This window comes from Sminthopsis crassicaudata, chromosome 2, assembly GCF_048593235.1.
Source record: "Sminthopsis crassicaudata isolate SCR6 chromosome 2, ASM4859323v1, whole genome shotgun sequence".
Lineage (NCBI taxonomy): Eukaryota > Metazoa > Chordata > Mammalia > Dasyuromorphia > Dasyuridae > Sminthopsis > Sminthopsis crassicaudata.
Genome location: NC_133618.1, coordinates 567,736,798 through 567,752,227, shown reverse-complemented (window position 1 = coordinate 567,752,227; position 15,430 = coordinate 567,736,798). Strand labels below are relative to the sequence as shown.

The window sequence follows — 15,430 nt, the reverse complement described above, 5'->3', positions numbered from 1 at the left end:
TTTGCTCTTTTATAAGATTAATTTATAATTTACCGGAAATCTTGACTCATAAGACTCTTCCTTTTAGTACTTCATCTTTCTAAAACTGTCCATGTTGTCCAAGTGATGCTTGAGGTCATATTTTCATTCTGTCTTTCCCTACAGGTCAGATGCCTCCCTATACTGTGATGATGTTGACATACGATTCAGCAAAACCATGAACTCCTGTAAAGTCCTGCAAATTCGTTATGCCAGTGTGGGGCGACTTCTAGAAAGACTCACAGACCTACGGTTCCTGAGCATAGATTTTCTGAACACATTCTTGCATTCCTACCGGGTGTTCACAACAGCTGTGGTGGTTCTGGACAAACTCATCACTATTTATAAGAAACCTATCAGTGCAATACCCGCAAGGTAAGGCTAGAGAGGTCAGTGTTTTCATCTTTGGAACTGTGGCTGTTGTTACCAGTTACATGAATCCAAACATATCCCATACTTCTGAATCTGGGTGATGAGTATAAACTAATCTCTTTCATTGGTGGCTTGATTTATGTTTTGATTCATGGGTCATTCTGTCAATTTTAATGCCAGTATATTTGATATATTTGCCAACATATCCTGTCAATTTTAATGCCAGTATATTGAGTATAAATGTTTATATATTAAGTATTAAAAAAATCAAGAGATTACATTAACATTTGCTATATAGTTTTCATAATCAGGCATCACTAAAAGATGAATAATACCCATTTTTTCTATTTATGATGATAGGATTGTAGGTTTAGGGTTGAAAATTCACTTAAAAACCATCTAGTATAAACCCTTCATTCTAAAGGTAGTGTGTAAGAGAGAAGATTAAATCCAATTCTTCTGAATCCAAATTCACTAGATCTACTTTTTAAGTCCAAATTAGTAATCAGAATCCTTTCTTCTCATAGATCATTGACATAAAGTTAGAAGGAATCACTGATCTAGAGCAAGAACAGACTTCAGAAGTCATGTGGTCAAAATTCCTCTTTTTACACATGAGAAACTTGAGGTCCAGGGAAATTAAATATGACTTATAGAAGCTAACATAGAGAATAAGTAGAGGAAGGATTTCAACTCCAGTCTGGGAATCTGGATTTTCCTTCAATGAACTATAATTCTCACATCATTCCCCAAAATTGGTCCTTTTAGGACCAATAAGGAAATCAATAATCTAGCTTTTCAGATTTTTTTTTTACTCATTAATCTGCAAAAATTTTTCTTTATGAGTTTCAGCAGTATCAATTAATAAATAAGCATTTATTAAGTACCCACTTAATTAGTACCTACCTGTGCCAGACTCTGTGGCCCACTGAATATGAAGCTTGCCCATAATCAGAAAGCCAGGATTATAGTGATGTCAGACTCTAAACTGAAACTCTGATTACTCCAAGTCCAGTATTCTTGGACCCAAAACAATGTGTAGAAACAGAATGAATTAATCATGTCTTGATTTTTCTGACATTCAACAATTGAAGCCAAGTAAATAAAAAGATCACTAAAAGAAAATTAAACTTGAAGAAATAAAAAACTAGTAAAAGTCCAGAGGACAAATAATGAAACATACCACCTCATCCATGAGAGAAAATCTGGGGCCTAATAGTTCAGAATATTGTATGCATTGTCAAAAGCTTTCACTGTATCTGATTTTTTACCTAATTGGTTTTCTTTTGTCACAAGGAAGGGTTCTGGAAGGGCGGGGTAGAGTGAAATACCAATAGGGACTGGATCTGTGATTTCACAGGGAAATTTCAGGTAAGGAAACTCCTTCTATCAATTCAGGTCAGCCCATTCTCTGAAATTTATCATCTTAGAGAGTTTCCTAAACCCCCAAGAGGTTAAATGATTTGCCTGGAATCACATTGACAGAAGGAGGCACAGACATTAGTTGAATTCGTCTTCCTGGCTTTCAGACTGCCTCTTTCCCCTGTGCCATGCTGCGTTTCACAGAATAAAATAACTGTGACATGAAGATAAAAGAAATCAACAATTTTTTTAAAAATTCCTAAAAGGGGGAGATATTAAAATGGAATACAACAGCTGAGTTGCATGCCAGTCTATGTAATACACAAGTATTTTAAATTCATTTCTTCTTTGAAAATTATATCAGGTTGGGGCAGCTAGGTGGCACAGTGGATAGAGCACCAGCCTTGAATTCAGGAGGACCTGAGTTCAAATCTGGTCTCAGACACTTAACACTTCCTAGCTGTGTGACCCTGGGCAAGTCACTTAACCCCTGCCTCCCAAAAAAAAAAAAAAATTCCTATAGCCAGATTGCTTTTAGTCTTGCATTCTTTGGACTGGGTTCATCAACAGAGCTATTCTAAACAAACAAACAAAATACATACACACACACACACACACACACACACACACACACACACACACTCTAAGGTCTTGCTAGAATGCAATTGAATAGAGTATGAAATTTAGTATAACATGAGTCCTACATAAGGACCTACTGGAAGGACCATATTAAAATTTAATCTTAACCATGACATCTGCTAATTTAAATCCATTGACTAGGGAGGCTGAGGTTGGAAGATTTCTTGAGATTGGGAATTATAAGCTTCAGTGAGCTATGGCTAAGTTTATCAAGTATCCATAGCAGGTTCAATATTAATATAGTGAGTCTCTTGGAATAAGAGAGTTAGAGTTAGCACATTTCATCAGAAGGGATAAATCTGCCAAAGTCAGAAACAGAGCAGGTCAAAGCTCCCCAGATTACTGTGCTATCAGGCCAATGAGAAGCATCTATACTGCTAACTTGGATAAAGCAGAAAGACCTAACCTAATCTTAATTTTTTTTCATTTAAAAAATTTAAAGAATAGAGCTTACAGCTCCATAGCACAGACTGACTTCAAAAACTATTGTCCTATTACAATTGGGATGTCCAGGAAATTAGCCTGCAGTCAGATTTCTAGCTAGATATGGAATCTTTTTAGCTAACCTAGTACTTAACCATATAGCAGTAAAGAATTTGCTTACCCATTAGAAGTAAGAGAATGGTGAAAAAGAGGAAAAAAGATAGAAATTTCTATCTGCCTCTTTTTACTTCCATGATCATGCCCACTATATTCAAACCTCTCACTATCACTTCTTTATGAACTACATAGTTAGTTCTCATCTCTCTCTTTTCCCTTTCAAATGAACTGTACCGAATTTAAAATACTGACCTCAATATTTTATTGCATTTCTGACTGAATGTCTGGAAAATAATCATTTCTCAGGTAAAGCATATTTCAACTTGAGATTTCACTTGGCAGAAGCTGGGTCAGACAAGGAAGAAAAGACTGAAGTCCTTTCTTTTAATGCTAGATTGCACCTCCATAGAGCAGCTAATACATTATCTTGTGGAGCTCCACTCCATCTGACAAATGTCATGAATTGAAATTCCAGCCAGCCAAGCAAAACTTGACAAAAAAAATTTCTTCCACCTCAGCAACCCCTAGAAACACCCTTATTGTGTACTCTAAAAGTAAGGGAGAGCCTCTTTCTCTTAAGCTTCAAGAGAGCAGAAGCTGTTGGAATGACAAGTCCACAGTGATTCTGAATCCCTCTTCTCTATAGATTTACATTGTATGACTCTAGAAGTATGGGCCATTCAGAGAACAAAGATGAGGCTTTTAAACCTTTTCTTTTGGGGCAGCTAGGTAGCACAGTGGATAGGGTACCAGCCTTGAAGTCAGGAGGGCCTGAGTTCAAATCTGACCTCAGACACTTAACACTTCCTGACTGTGTGACCCTGGGCAAGTCACTTAACCCTAATTGCCTCAGAAAAAAAAAAAACCCTTCTTTTTCTCTTTCTTATCCTCAAGTACTGTCCTCTCCACACAACCTCTTGGTGTAAGGCCCAAGATCCAAAAGAGGCCAGATTACAGAGATGTAATAGGGTACATGGTCCACGTGCAGACTTCCAATGATCAAAGAGAGCAATTCGTTGCAGCAATGTTTAAGATGACAGCTTGCAAAAAGATAGCAACATTATTTGGAAGATGCTAGAGAACTGCTTTCAGGTGAATTATAATATTCTGTAAGGAAAGTGAAGAGTCTAGAGGAGGCATGGACATTCTTTTAGTGTTTCTACTTTGTTAAATATATTTTGAAGTGGAGTCTTTTTGATTGGCTGCAGAAGTTTTCAAAAAGGCCTCTATGGTACATTTGCAGATTCCCATTATATAGGTAAATTTCACCAAACAGTTCAATCCAAGCCTCATTGCTGTACTATGGCTCCAAAACCTGGTCTCTCAATCCTTCAGTGCTCAATTTATCCGAAGATAATCAAGGTCTGATAAAACTGACAACTCACTCTACCAACACTAACACAATATCAGACTAGCTGAACTAGAAAGCTGCATTAATAATTTGTAATAAGTAGAGTGACATATTTTATAATGAAAATTATAGCACTAATTGACCAATATTTGTATTGGTCAGTCAGTGCTTTCTATTTCTGCTAAGTAAACTACTTTTGAACTCAAAATTAGATCAAAAGATTGCTTACTAAATATTTAATTTTCTCAACTGTAAAATGAAGACATTTGGATAAACATCACTCAACAAATACTTATTTCTGAAATATCCATTATGCACTAGGCACAGGTGCTGGAAATATAATTACAAAAATTAAACAATCCTCTCAAGAAGCTTCCATTCTGCCAAGGAAGAAACAAGTACATATATGAGCATATACAGAAAAAATACAAAACAGTTAAACATAAGAAAATTAAGAAGAAAGAAGAAAGGCGATAGGGAAAATCTATGTGTAGAAAGTAAGGGAATTTACAAAGTAGAGGTAAGCAGAAAGGCATGTGGGCAAATCAAAATAAAGGTACAGAGATAAATTAAAAAAAAAAAAACATTAAATGTGAGTTACACCGTGAAGGCCAGTATAACTAAACTATAGAATATTGAAGAGGAGATGTAAAAGAAAGTTTGGGATCAGGTTTTAAAGGGTTTAAATACCAGACATAGGAGTTTACATTTTATACTAGAGGTAACTGGATGCCACTGGAGCTTACTGATAGAACTGTTTTTATTTTAAAAAAATAATTTTAACAGCTATCTGGAAGATGGACTGGAATAGGAAAAGATAAGGCAGGAGACCAATTAGCAGGCAGTCACAACAGGCCTGAACTAAGATGGTGGCTATGTGAGTAGAGAGAAGGAATATATATGAGAGATACTGTCACAATAGAAACATAATATGATAACAGATTATATGTGATGAGTGTGAGAGAAGAATTGAGAATGACACTGATATTGTGAGTCTGTCTTAAAGGTTGGTAATAACCCTGATAATAATTTTTAAAGAAAGGAAAATTTGAGGGGAAAGATAAGGAATTCTGTTTTAGACATGCTGAGTTTGTGATGCATGTGGGACATCCAGTTTGTGATATCCAAATGCAACTGGTGATGTGAGATTCAAGCACCTGAGAGAATAAAATGGGATACATAGATCTGGGAATCATCTGAACAAAGATGATAATTAAATCTGCTAGAATTGAGGGGATCACTGAAAGATAGTTGACATAGAAATGGGGCCAAGAGTTATACAGAGAGTGAAGTGCTTTGGGGTCCACTCACACTGAAGGAGTATGATGTGGATCATAAGTCAGCCCAGAAGACTTAATTAGGAGGGAGGCATCAGAAAGGTGCAAGGAGAACCAGGAGAGAGTAATATTATGAACACTCAGAGAAGAAATAGTATTCTGAAGAAGAGGGTGATCAACAGTGTCATGGGCCCCAATCTCAGAACTTCTCAGTTTCAATTTCTTCATCTTTAAAGTTATTATATTAATGCTCACCCTAACTGCCTTGCTGAGTTGTTGTAAGGCACATGCTTTGTAAACTACAGTGGAACATATGGATATGAGCTATTGGAGAGGAACATGAGGTTCTTGGGATTTGACCAACACAAAAGAATAGAAAAATAGAATCTGACATTATGGCAAAAAGAGAATAAATTTTGTTTCCCAACAGGTCACTGGAGCTCTTATTTGCCAGCGGCCAAAACAACAAACTTCTGTATGGAGAACCTCCCAAGTCACCAAGAGCTAATCGCAAGTTCTCCTCCCCACCACCATTGTCCATTACCAAGTCATCTTCACCAAGTAGAAGACGAAAGCTTTCCTTAAACATCCCCATCATCACTGGAGGGAAGGCCTTGGATCTAGCTGCTTTAAGCTGCTCTTCAAATGGCTATGCAAGCATGTATTCTTCTATGTCACCCTTTAGTAAGACCACGCTGGACATCAGCAAATCCTATGTTTTCAGTAACTTTCCTAATAAGATACCTGATGAGGGTGAAGGTACAACTGAAAAAATAGAAGACTCAAGTCCCAACAAACAAAGTAAGTTGATTTTTTTAAGAGACTGGGTCTTTCTTTCCCTTCCAGGTTATAAATGCAGAAGCTATTGAAAGGCCCAAACCCACCACTGTTTGCATTGTCTATTTCCTACCTAGGTTGGTTCATCCCTCTTTGAGAACCTAGTGGGACTATCATATTAATTCTAAACATAGTGTAGACACTTGATTGTCATAGCCCAGTGAAGTTCAGGACTCCAGAGTCTAGGAGAACCACCAGCCTTAGCCTCCCTAGTAGCAAGGATTACAGGCACATACCGCCATAACCAGCTGTAAGTTGATATTCTTACAAAGAGAGTCTCATAACCTGAATGAATCATATACAAAACCAAGGTCTGAGCAGAGACCAAAAGCAAATAGAGTTGTGAGTCTCAGAAGAACTACGTAAAATTCCTCTGAACAGTGTACACTATAAAAGTACAAAATATTCAATCAGTTCAGTTTACAATAGCCAAGTCACAATTAAGAAAGACTTATATTTGGAAGAATTCTGCCATTCTCAGGGCACTTTTCATGAGTCAAATCTGATGTAAGCACAGACAAATCTTTTGGTTCCAATCCAATTTTCCCCTCATTCTTGTAGATTTAGTGTGTCATTTCACTTCAGCAATCTATTAATTTCAACCACATTGGACTTCCCAAGCAGAATCATAAAGCCAACAAACAAAAAATAATTTGTGGGTGAAGAAAAAAGATGTAGGTGAGAGGCGTGGGTAAGGCAAAGAGCATGTATTATGTAAAGAATCAGGGGGAAGCCACCAACAGCAGTGGCACTGAGAACCATGAGTGACGAGGGAAAGCAGATGAATCACAGTACAGAGTTTTGCGGAGGCCAGAAGGCACATCTACACACCCACAGGGCTGGGATTATACAACATGACCAAATAAGGAATTGAAGGAAATTGACCACAAATAGGTATCATCTGGAAAATAGAAAGCCAAACATCACTATCCATATGAAGTGGGCTCTGGTTTTCCCCACTATGGCTAAATGGGTACATGATTTTAAATCAAAGTAAAAATAAGTTTTATATATATATATATATATATATATATATATATATATATATTTATGTTCATTGTCAGAAATTTACTTAGATACTGAGAGATTCCCACAAGCCAACCCAGAAGCCATTTAGTGGCATCTCAGTTCTATGTTCTGTCTTAGAACTCTCTTTTGTTTGCCCATATGACTTGCTGTTCAAATTCAAAGACTACCTAGTTCAAGCAAAAATAACTGTTATTTTATTATTCTACACCCTCATCCTCGCAAACTGAGTCATAGCATAAATCATGATACAAGAAATAATTAGGTTTTTTTTAAATATATTTCTTATTTAGGCAGCTAATAGGCATTTCCTTTTGTTTTTGATATCTGAGTATATGATTCTGAGATAGAGAAAAACTTTGAAGTATGGTACCAGTTATCTGTTTTATATGATATTTCTCTTAAGATTAATGTCATTTGGAGAAATTATCTTCTAGATCAGCGCTATAAATCAAAAATAGAAAAGCCATTAGAAACGATGTAGGAAGGGAGTCATAAGGGGTTACAGTCATCTTGAAAATTTATTTTAATTTAATTCAACAAACATTTATTAAGTTTCTGTTACTCATAAGTCATTACACTGAACTTCATAGATATAAGGACAAAAAAAGGGAACAATAGTCCCTGTTCTCAAGAAGCTTACATTCTACAGAGGAATAAAATAGGTTAACACTAGTCAATTTGCCTGTGGACTTGAAAAAAAACAAGTTTAATAAAAAAAATTTTTAACCAAAATTTTAGACTTTTTAAAAAAAGATTAGAACATTATTAATCTCTTTTCTCTATTATCTTTGTTCTTTTTGTGGATAGTCTTTCATTCATTCATTCAATATCCTATTAATATCAAAATGTTCTTGAATATACAAGTAGATCTATAGAGCTTATTGAGTTAAGAATGTCAGTGATTAACATGAAAAAAAAATTAGAGAGCCAAATTTGTCTTTCCCTTTTAAAAATGATTTATAATGATTTAGGAAATTCTAACAATTATATATAGTAGCATTCAATTCAGTGCAAATGCAGTATAAGTAAGGCATTGTTCTAGATCCTGGGGAATACAGTGACACAAATTAAACAATTCCTGCTATCAAGGAGCTGGAATTCTACTAGGGGAATACTGCATATGCCAGACAAGGAGTAAATGAAAAGGCCAGATTTGCAAGGTGTTCTAGAAATATTTATAGCAAAGAACACTTTCAGCTGGAGGAATTTGAGAGGGCTGCACATAGGAGATAACACCTAAGCTAAAAAGACAAGGATTCTGAAAGATTGAGATGAGGAACAGATGAATTTCAGACATGGAAAAAAGACCATACGATGCAAATTCACAAAGAAAGTGATGTTGAACTCAGGAAACATCTGGTGATCTAGTTCTGAGAAGACAGGGAAAATTTTGATAGCAATGGACAGTCTGAATATGGATTCCAAGAAAACCATTTGTTTTAATGACAAGTCACAACAAAAGTTTAATAACAATGTAAATTCTAAGAGCAGCATATTGTTTGCATTCTTTTGCAGGGTCCTTATCTGGATCTGCCTGGATTGTTTTCTAGCATTGTAACTGATCTGCTTTATGTTTCTCAAGAAAGAGTGTTCCTGTCCCATAGAATAGATAGATAGATGATAGTTCAGTTATTAAATATTTACTATATGCAAAGCACTGTTAAATTCTGAGGATATAAATATAAGAAAAGAACCAAGTCAGTCCCTGCCCTCAAGATACTTACACTCTAATAAGGGAAGACAGCATGTAAAAGAGCTAGAGTATAGAAGGGAGGTGAGGAAGCTGGTAAAGAGGAGAAAAAGAAATCCAGAGAGTGGAGTTAAGAGTGAGAGACTAAAGTCAGATGAATTATGAGTTAACAATTTCAAACATTTTTAGACCAATAACCGATCAATGGGCCATTTGATCTAGATTGCCTAAGTTTTGTCTAGTCATTGTATATAGGAGATCATTTCTTATAAATAGCTATTGAATTTATATTTTAAAAAGGAAAAGAGGTTCCCAGGATATTTTGCTCAGGAGAACAAAGGATTTAAATTTATCACTGGTTTAATACAATTCAATCATCTTAACAACCAAAACAACCATACCCTGATAATGCTAACTAAAGGAACAATTCCACAATCGGTGATACTAAATCAGAGTGCCTAGATTAAGTAGTTCCTATAAAGATTTTTGGACAAATAGTATAAATAATTATAATTTTTATAATAGCTATTAAAGTAGCCTGTAAATTAGACCAGATATTTTTTAAATGAATGTGGCAGGAATATTGTTTTAATTCTTTGTATACTTTCAGCTACATATCTTCAGGATACTGATATCCTCTTATAATACCATATGATTCTAGGCTTTTTCTAATACATCTTAGTTCACTGGATCAAAGATTCCCCTACTTTCATGGATCATACTACCTTATTCTGAATTCCACATCCTGGTTCAAAACCTTAGTCAGTCACCTCACCCTAATTATGGTTCTTACACCTACTATAGTGAATGAACCACAAATTTATTAGATGATTTGTGGTGAATTTTTCTTAAAAGTCAGTAACCACAGTAACATCCATAAATGATCACTAAAGGGGAGCCCAGAATTTCATTTGATAATATTCTCTTTTAATGATTATCAGTTATAGAAAATTTAAATTATTCAACTTTTCAAGCTACAAAAATGAATTTGTATTTCTAAATGGAAGGTGAAAATTAAACCATTTCTTGTTTTCTCCTAGGCTCAGAAGTCTCTGTAAAAGAAGAATCAGATAATGATCAAAATCAAAGTGATGATGCAGACACAGAAACTTCACCAACTAAGTCTCCAACTACTCCAAAATCAATCAAAAGCAAAAATGCTTCAGGTATTATTATCTATTAAAAGTCAAAAATGTAAATACATTCAAAATAGTCCAATTAAATTAATAAATGATGAAATTTTATTAGTAATAAAGTTAGGACTATTTTATTCATCGTTTATCTGAAAATGGAGTTGAATTAGTTTGCCTCTTTCACACCTTTCACTGCAAATATATAATCCTATGTTCACTGATGTTTTAAGACTGTATTTATATCAGGCCAGCTAGATGCCACAGTGGATATACCACTGACTCGGGAAACAGAAGGACCTGAGTTCAAATGTGGCCTCAGACAACTTGGCTATGTGACCCTGGGCAAGTCATTTAACCCTGATTGCCTCAAAAAAATAAAATAAAAGGACTGAATTCACAAAGGCATTTGCCATCTCATAGTGCCACTTTGAAAGACAATCTTTGGTCAGCCTACTGTAATATTTCTGGGATTTTTATATCATAAGTATGAAATCATTAATATACTATCCCAAGCAAATGAAAAAGTTTGCCTAATGTTAGAGATCACCAATGATATTAGCCAATGTTATAGGCTGAAAAGAATTTTGAGAACTCCTTTGGTCCACTTTTAAAAATCACAATATTTTGTGAGCCATGCAGATGACCTGAGTGCATTGCAACAGACTGGGTTTTTTGATCCATCAAGCTATGTACCTGTCATATTCCTGGGCTCTTACAATCTGGGTATCCAGTTTCTAGTCTCTACCCTGAAGGTCAAAGTCATCATACCACTTTTGAAAAAAGTAAAAATGAACAGAAGCATTAAGATTAGAAGGGACAGGGTAGAGGAGTAAAAAAAAAAGTTGCAAATTGCAGTATGAATTTCCAAAATACAAAATCATTCTCGAGAGAAAAAAAAAGGTAGTATAAAATGGAAATTCATAAATAAACCATATAAAATTCATGTTAAAGTTGCTGGTATTTTGGACAAAATGAGTTGATTTACAGTCTAAAGTTGCTTATTTTCCAAATGTAACAGTGAAGGGTTACATTTTTTAAAATGCTAGGGTTAGCCTACAGCTTCCCAAAGTAAGATTTAAAACTAAAAGAGACTGTTTTACAGCTCTTACCTAGTTTAACTCCTTCACTTTCTATATTAAGAAACTAAGGAAGGCCAAGAGAGGCCTGACAGAAACAGGGTTCAAAAACCTGTGATGGACTTCAAAACCTTCCTTTTCTTTCCACTAAACAACATTGAATAATCAAATCACCACAAAACGTTTATATGATGAACTGATTCTGCAATAATTTTGGCTGGCTGAGGTCTTTCCACACCCTGCCTCTACCTCTTCTGCATCCCTCAAATATTGCCTTACATTTAAAGGTGTATCTCCCAACAGCAAATATTGAAAAACAATATTATATCTTCTCCTGTCTTCAAATAAGGTTCTATCAGAACCACCCCTGAGGCATATTAAGCCTAAAACAAAGGAAAGACAGATAAATGATTTAAAAGATATCTTCATAAATATGTCTTTCTCTTGCATAAGAATGACAACCCAGTCATTTTACATCTCTTCTAGTATAAGAACAAAAGTGGATGAATTTATATTACTATGGTAGCAATTGAATCCATACCTTTAAAATTCCCAATTAACGACTATTATTCCCTGTAAAGACTATGAGGGAGACTTAAAATGCCTTTCCCAATTGTAAGTCTTTAAGCTTAAGAGAAGCACCCAGATAAACATAACGACTTGGAACATATATCATATTGGATTGACTTTTGAAACTGTTCCCAGGCTTACATAGTTTTCTCAAGGCTGAAGAGGAAGGGGGCTACTTTTGGTCCTTTTCAGTAGGATGGCCAGATCATAGAATGTTAAAGGTGGCAGGGACCTTAAAGATGATATAATCCAACCCATTCGTTTTACAGATGTGGAAACTAAACCAAAGAGTTGAAGGGTGAAGTGAATTAACGGTTTACTTTACTCTTTCTCACCACCAGAATTTTCACTATTTTCTTATAATAATGGAGTTGTGATGACTTCTTGTCGAGAACTGGACAATAACCGGAGTGCCCTTTCAGCCGCCTCAGCTTTTGCCATAGCAACTGCTGGAGCCAATGAGGGCACACCTAACAAAGAGAAGTACAGAAGGATGTCATTAGCAAGTGCAGGTATGTAAGATAATTTTTAGAATTCTCTGGTACATCAATCTCTCCAGGATCAACTGCTCAAAGATCCCCAAACTATGTGATGATCCTGTGATAGAGGTTTGGTTGCTTTTTAGTATCACCTTCAAGTCCTACCAAAGGCTGAGTCTCAAAGGCAAGAAAGTTTCTAAGAAGAAAGGGTCAAAGGGTGGCTAATGGGGAAGAGTCCATTTGGAAGCATTACCTTAAAGGTACTTAGAGAGCAGCCTTATCAGACCATCATCTCAACAAAAGTTAGTTCACCAAGAAAAGGTAAGTTTTCTTCCTTTCCTAGGCAGAAACAATATTCAGATCTCAGAATAGTTTACCCTGTATATGATCCTTAAATTTGGAAACCCATTGTCTTTTTTCTGTCAAGTGGGAGTTTCCTTTAAAAAAGGTGAGGTAAGGGGTCTCAGCATATATCAGAAGCTCATGAGCCCTAAAACAAATGTTTGTATGTAAAACAGGTACTTAAAATTGCCTGCTGAATTGACTCAAAACTAACTTTCTAAAAAGGTCGGCATTATAGAAGTCTTTCAGCAAAAGGCATAAACCCTAAGCTATTGCAACTTTACCCACAACCCAAGCCACTGTGTGGGTGACAGACTTGTCTAACAGAAACAGTTTGCACTTCCAAGTTCAGACCACAATGTGGCAATCATGGCACAGCTGGGTTGGATTTGGAGGCCATATTCTATTACACCAGTTCTTATCTCAGTATTATAGGGAGCACTGATTTCATCAGAATAATTACTGTCTACACTAATGTATCATACTGGATTGGCTTTTGAAGCTGTTCCCAGTTCTTACATAGTTTTCTCAAAGATGAAAAATTAAGTGACAAATAGTCTTTATGAGCTGCTGTGTCTGGGGGAAAAAAAGAGCATCTTATGGTAGCCAATTTTCTTGTAATGATTTCAGACTTAGGTGTCTTGGTCCCCTGATGACAGATGTCACCATCTTGAACTCAAATCTTTGATTCCTAGCAAGGATCTATCAGAGCTTGCCCTCTTTCTGGCATGGCCTTGGAAACCTGAAGTCACCTCTTGACCTAAATGGAGATGAATCTCCATAGCATAGTGAGGTATTAGATTAGTATCTAGTTATTAGAAATAATTAATTAAAAATTTATAAAGTAATATTGATCAGTTTTCTTTATTTTATTGATTGGTTTTTAGTCATATCTGACTCTTAGTGACCTCATTTAGGGGGGTTTTGGAAAAGATATTGGAATAGTTTACCATTTTCTTCTCCAGCTCATTTTAAAGTAAGGAAACAGAGGCAAACAGGGTTAAGTGATTTACTCAGGCCACATAGCTAGTGAATGTCTGAGACTGGATTTGAACTCAGGTTTTTCTGACTCCAGGCCTGGCACTCTATTCACTGTGCCACCCAGTTGCCACCATGTCAAATAAACTATCTGAATAACCAAGTGTTTGCTTGAAGTAACTAATAAGTGCTAGGGTTTTCTTTGCAGTATGGGGGAGAGAAGTAGCAAGAGGAAGAGTGAAGTTGGGTAGAAAGCCCAAGTGGTTTCCTTGGAGAAAAAATTCACAATACATTTAAGTGTGGAGAAGACAGAAGAAACTCAAGAGTTCAGAGAGAGAAAAGTGAAAGCTCTATCTCTTTGTTAGGTTTCACAAAATGAACTTGTTTTTCTGTTTTCATGCCTCAATTATTTCTCTCTCCAGACCATTTCATTTCTTCCTTCTGCCTCAGTTGCATAATAGCAAGTGAAATCGTAAAGTGCAGGTGGAGGTCAATATGAATAGAACCAGAGGAAAAAAGGAGAAGAATATGTAGTTTATGGTCTAGGAGATGGTTGCTCATATAGTAAGAAGAAGAAGAAATAAAAGATTAAAACTCAGGCAAGTTTTACACTAATATTTACAAACTATTAAAAGACCCAAAGTATATTCTCCCTAATACATTAGAAATGCATTGGGCAGAATATGGAAGATGTGGATAAGAATCATACAGAACTGAGAAGGTATGCCTCAAGTCATTCATGTCTGCATTAACCTACTAAAATATATGCATACATCACTGTATATCTGTTGGAAATTTAATCATTTTAGAAAACATTCCAACGATAGCTGTAGCAGAGAGAAGCTATCCATCCTGAGAGATCCTGCTAGAACCAGTCTATGTACAGGAAGATGCTATTTATGGATCTTTCTGAGGATGCTTTTGGTTTTCCCAGTACTTTTACCCTCTGTCACAGTTAATACTTTGATCTCATTTGTAAAAGTACAGGTAATAAGTACAATTGAATTTGCAGCAAAGTCCTTTACTTCCAAATCTAGTGTTCTTCTCAAAACTTCATCTCCTTTACTTTTCCTATTAGAATTATTAAGTCCATTTCTTTTGAGTTGTCACTGATCTCAATGAAAGATATTTATAATATTTCAGCCCCTGAACCAGTCAGAACAATGTTATCCATAAACAAGAATATATGGGAAAATTCATCATGTAGGGCATTTGGAAAATGCATCAGCCATTCCCAAAAGCAGAGGTAGACATCTTTGGATGTCATAAATCTCCATATTTTATAACTATATTATAGCAGTGAATAATCTTTGAAGAGGATTTTTCCTCTATGTTATATTTAAATAAGATTCTTTGATAGAGATAACCACAGAATAACTCTATTCCACTGACCTCTAGAGGTCTTAATGGACTTAATGGCAGGCATCTTGTTGGAGAAAAGTCACTAAGTTAACATTTTGTTTTACAAATGGTGTTTTGTTTCTATTTTGTTTTAGTCATCAAAAAACAAGAAACACAGCAGCATTTTGTATTTTCCACACCTCTCAGTAAATTGTGTCACTGTGAAGAGAAACTGCTGTTATCTAAGAAATCATCTAGGAAAGCCTTCCATTCTTTTCTCATGCTTTCATCAAGGAAAACTTTGATATGTGTGTTATAGAGATGAGGAGATATTACTGATGTCTTCTTTGTCATTATTTTTTTAGTACTCATAGGGCCTAAGATTTTTCCATTGTT

At 35.6% G+C, this 15,430-nt stretch overlaps 1 protein-coding gene across 1 annotated transcript in view; it reads left to right on the top strand.

The window, feature by feature from the left end:
* The window catches only part of RASGRF1 (Ras protein specific guanine nucleotide releasing factor 1), a 207,444-nt gene that overhangs the window by 153,275 nt on the left and 38,739 nt on the right, over positions 1-15,430 (top strand). The window contains exons 14-17 of the mRNA XM_074295211.1: positions 145-393; positions 5,990-6,360; positions 10,156-10,281; positions 12,236-12,406. Of these exons, the coding sequence (XP_074151312.1) occupies positions 145-393; positions 5,990-6,360; positions 10,156-10,281; positions 12,236-12,406 (917 nt within the window). The remainder of the gene's footprint in view (positions 1-144; positions 394-5,989; positions 6,361-10,155; positions 10,282-12,235; positions 12,407-15,430) is intronic.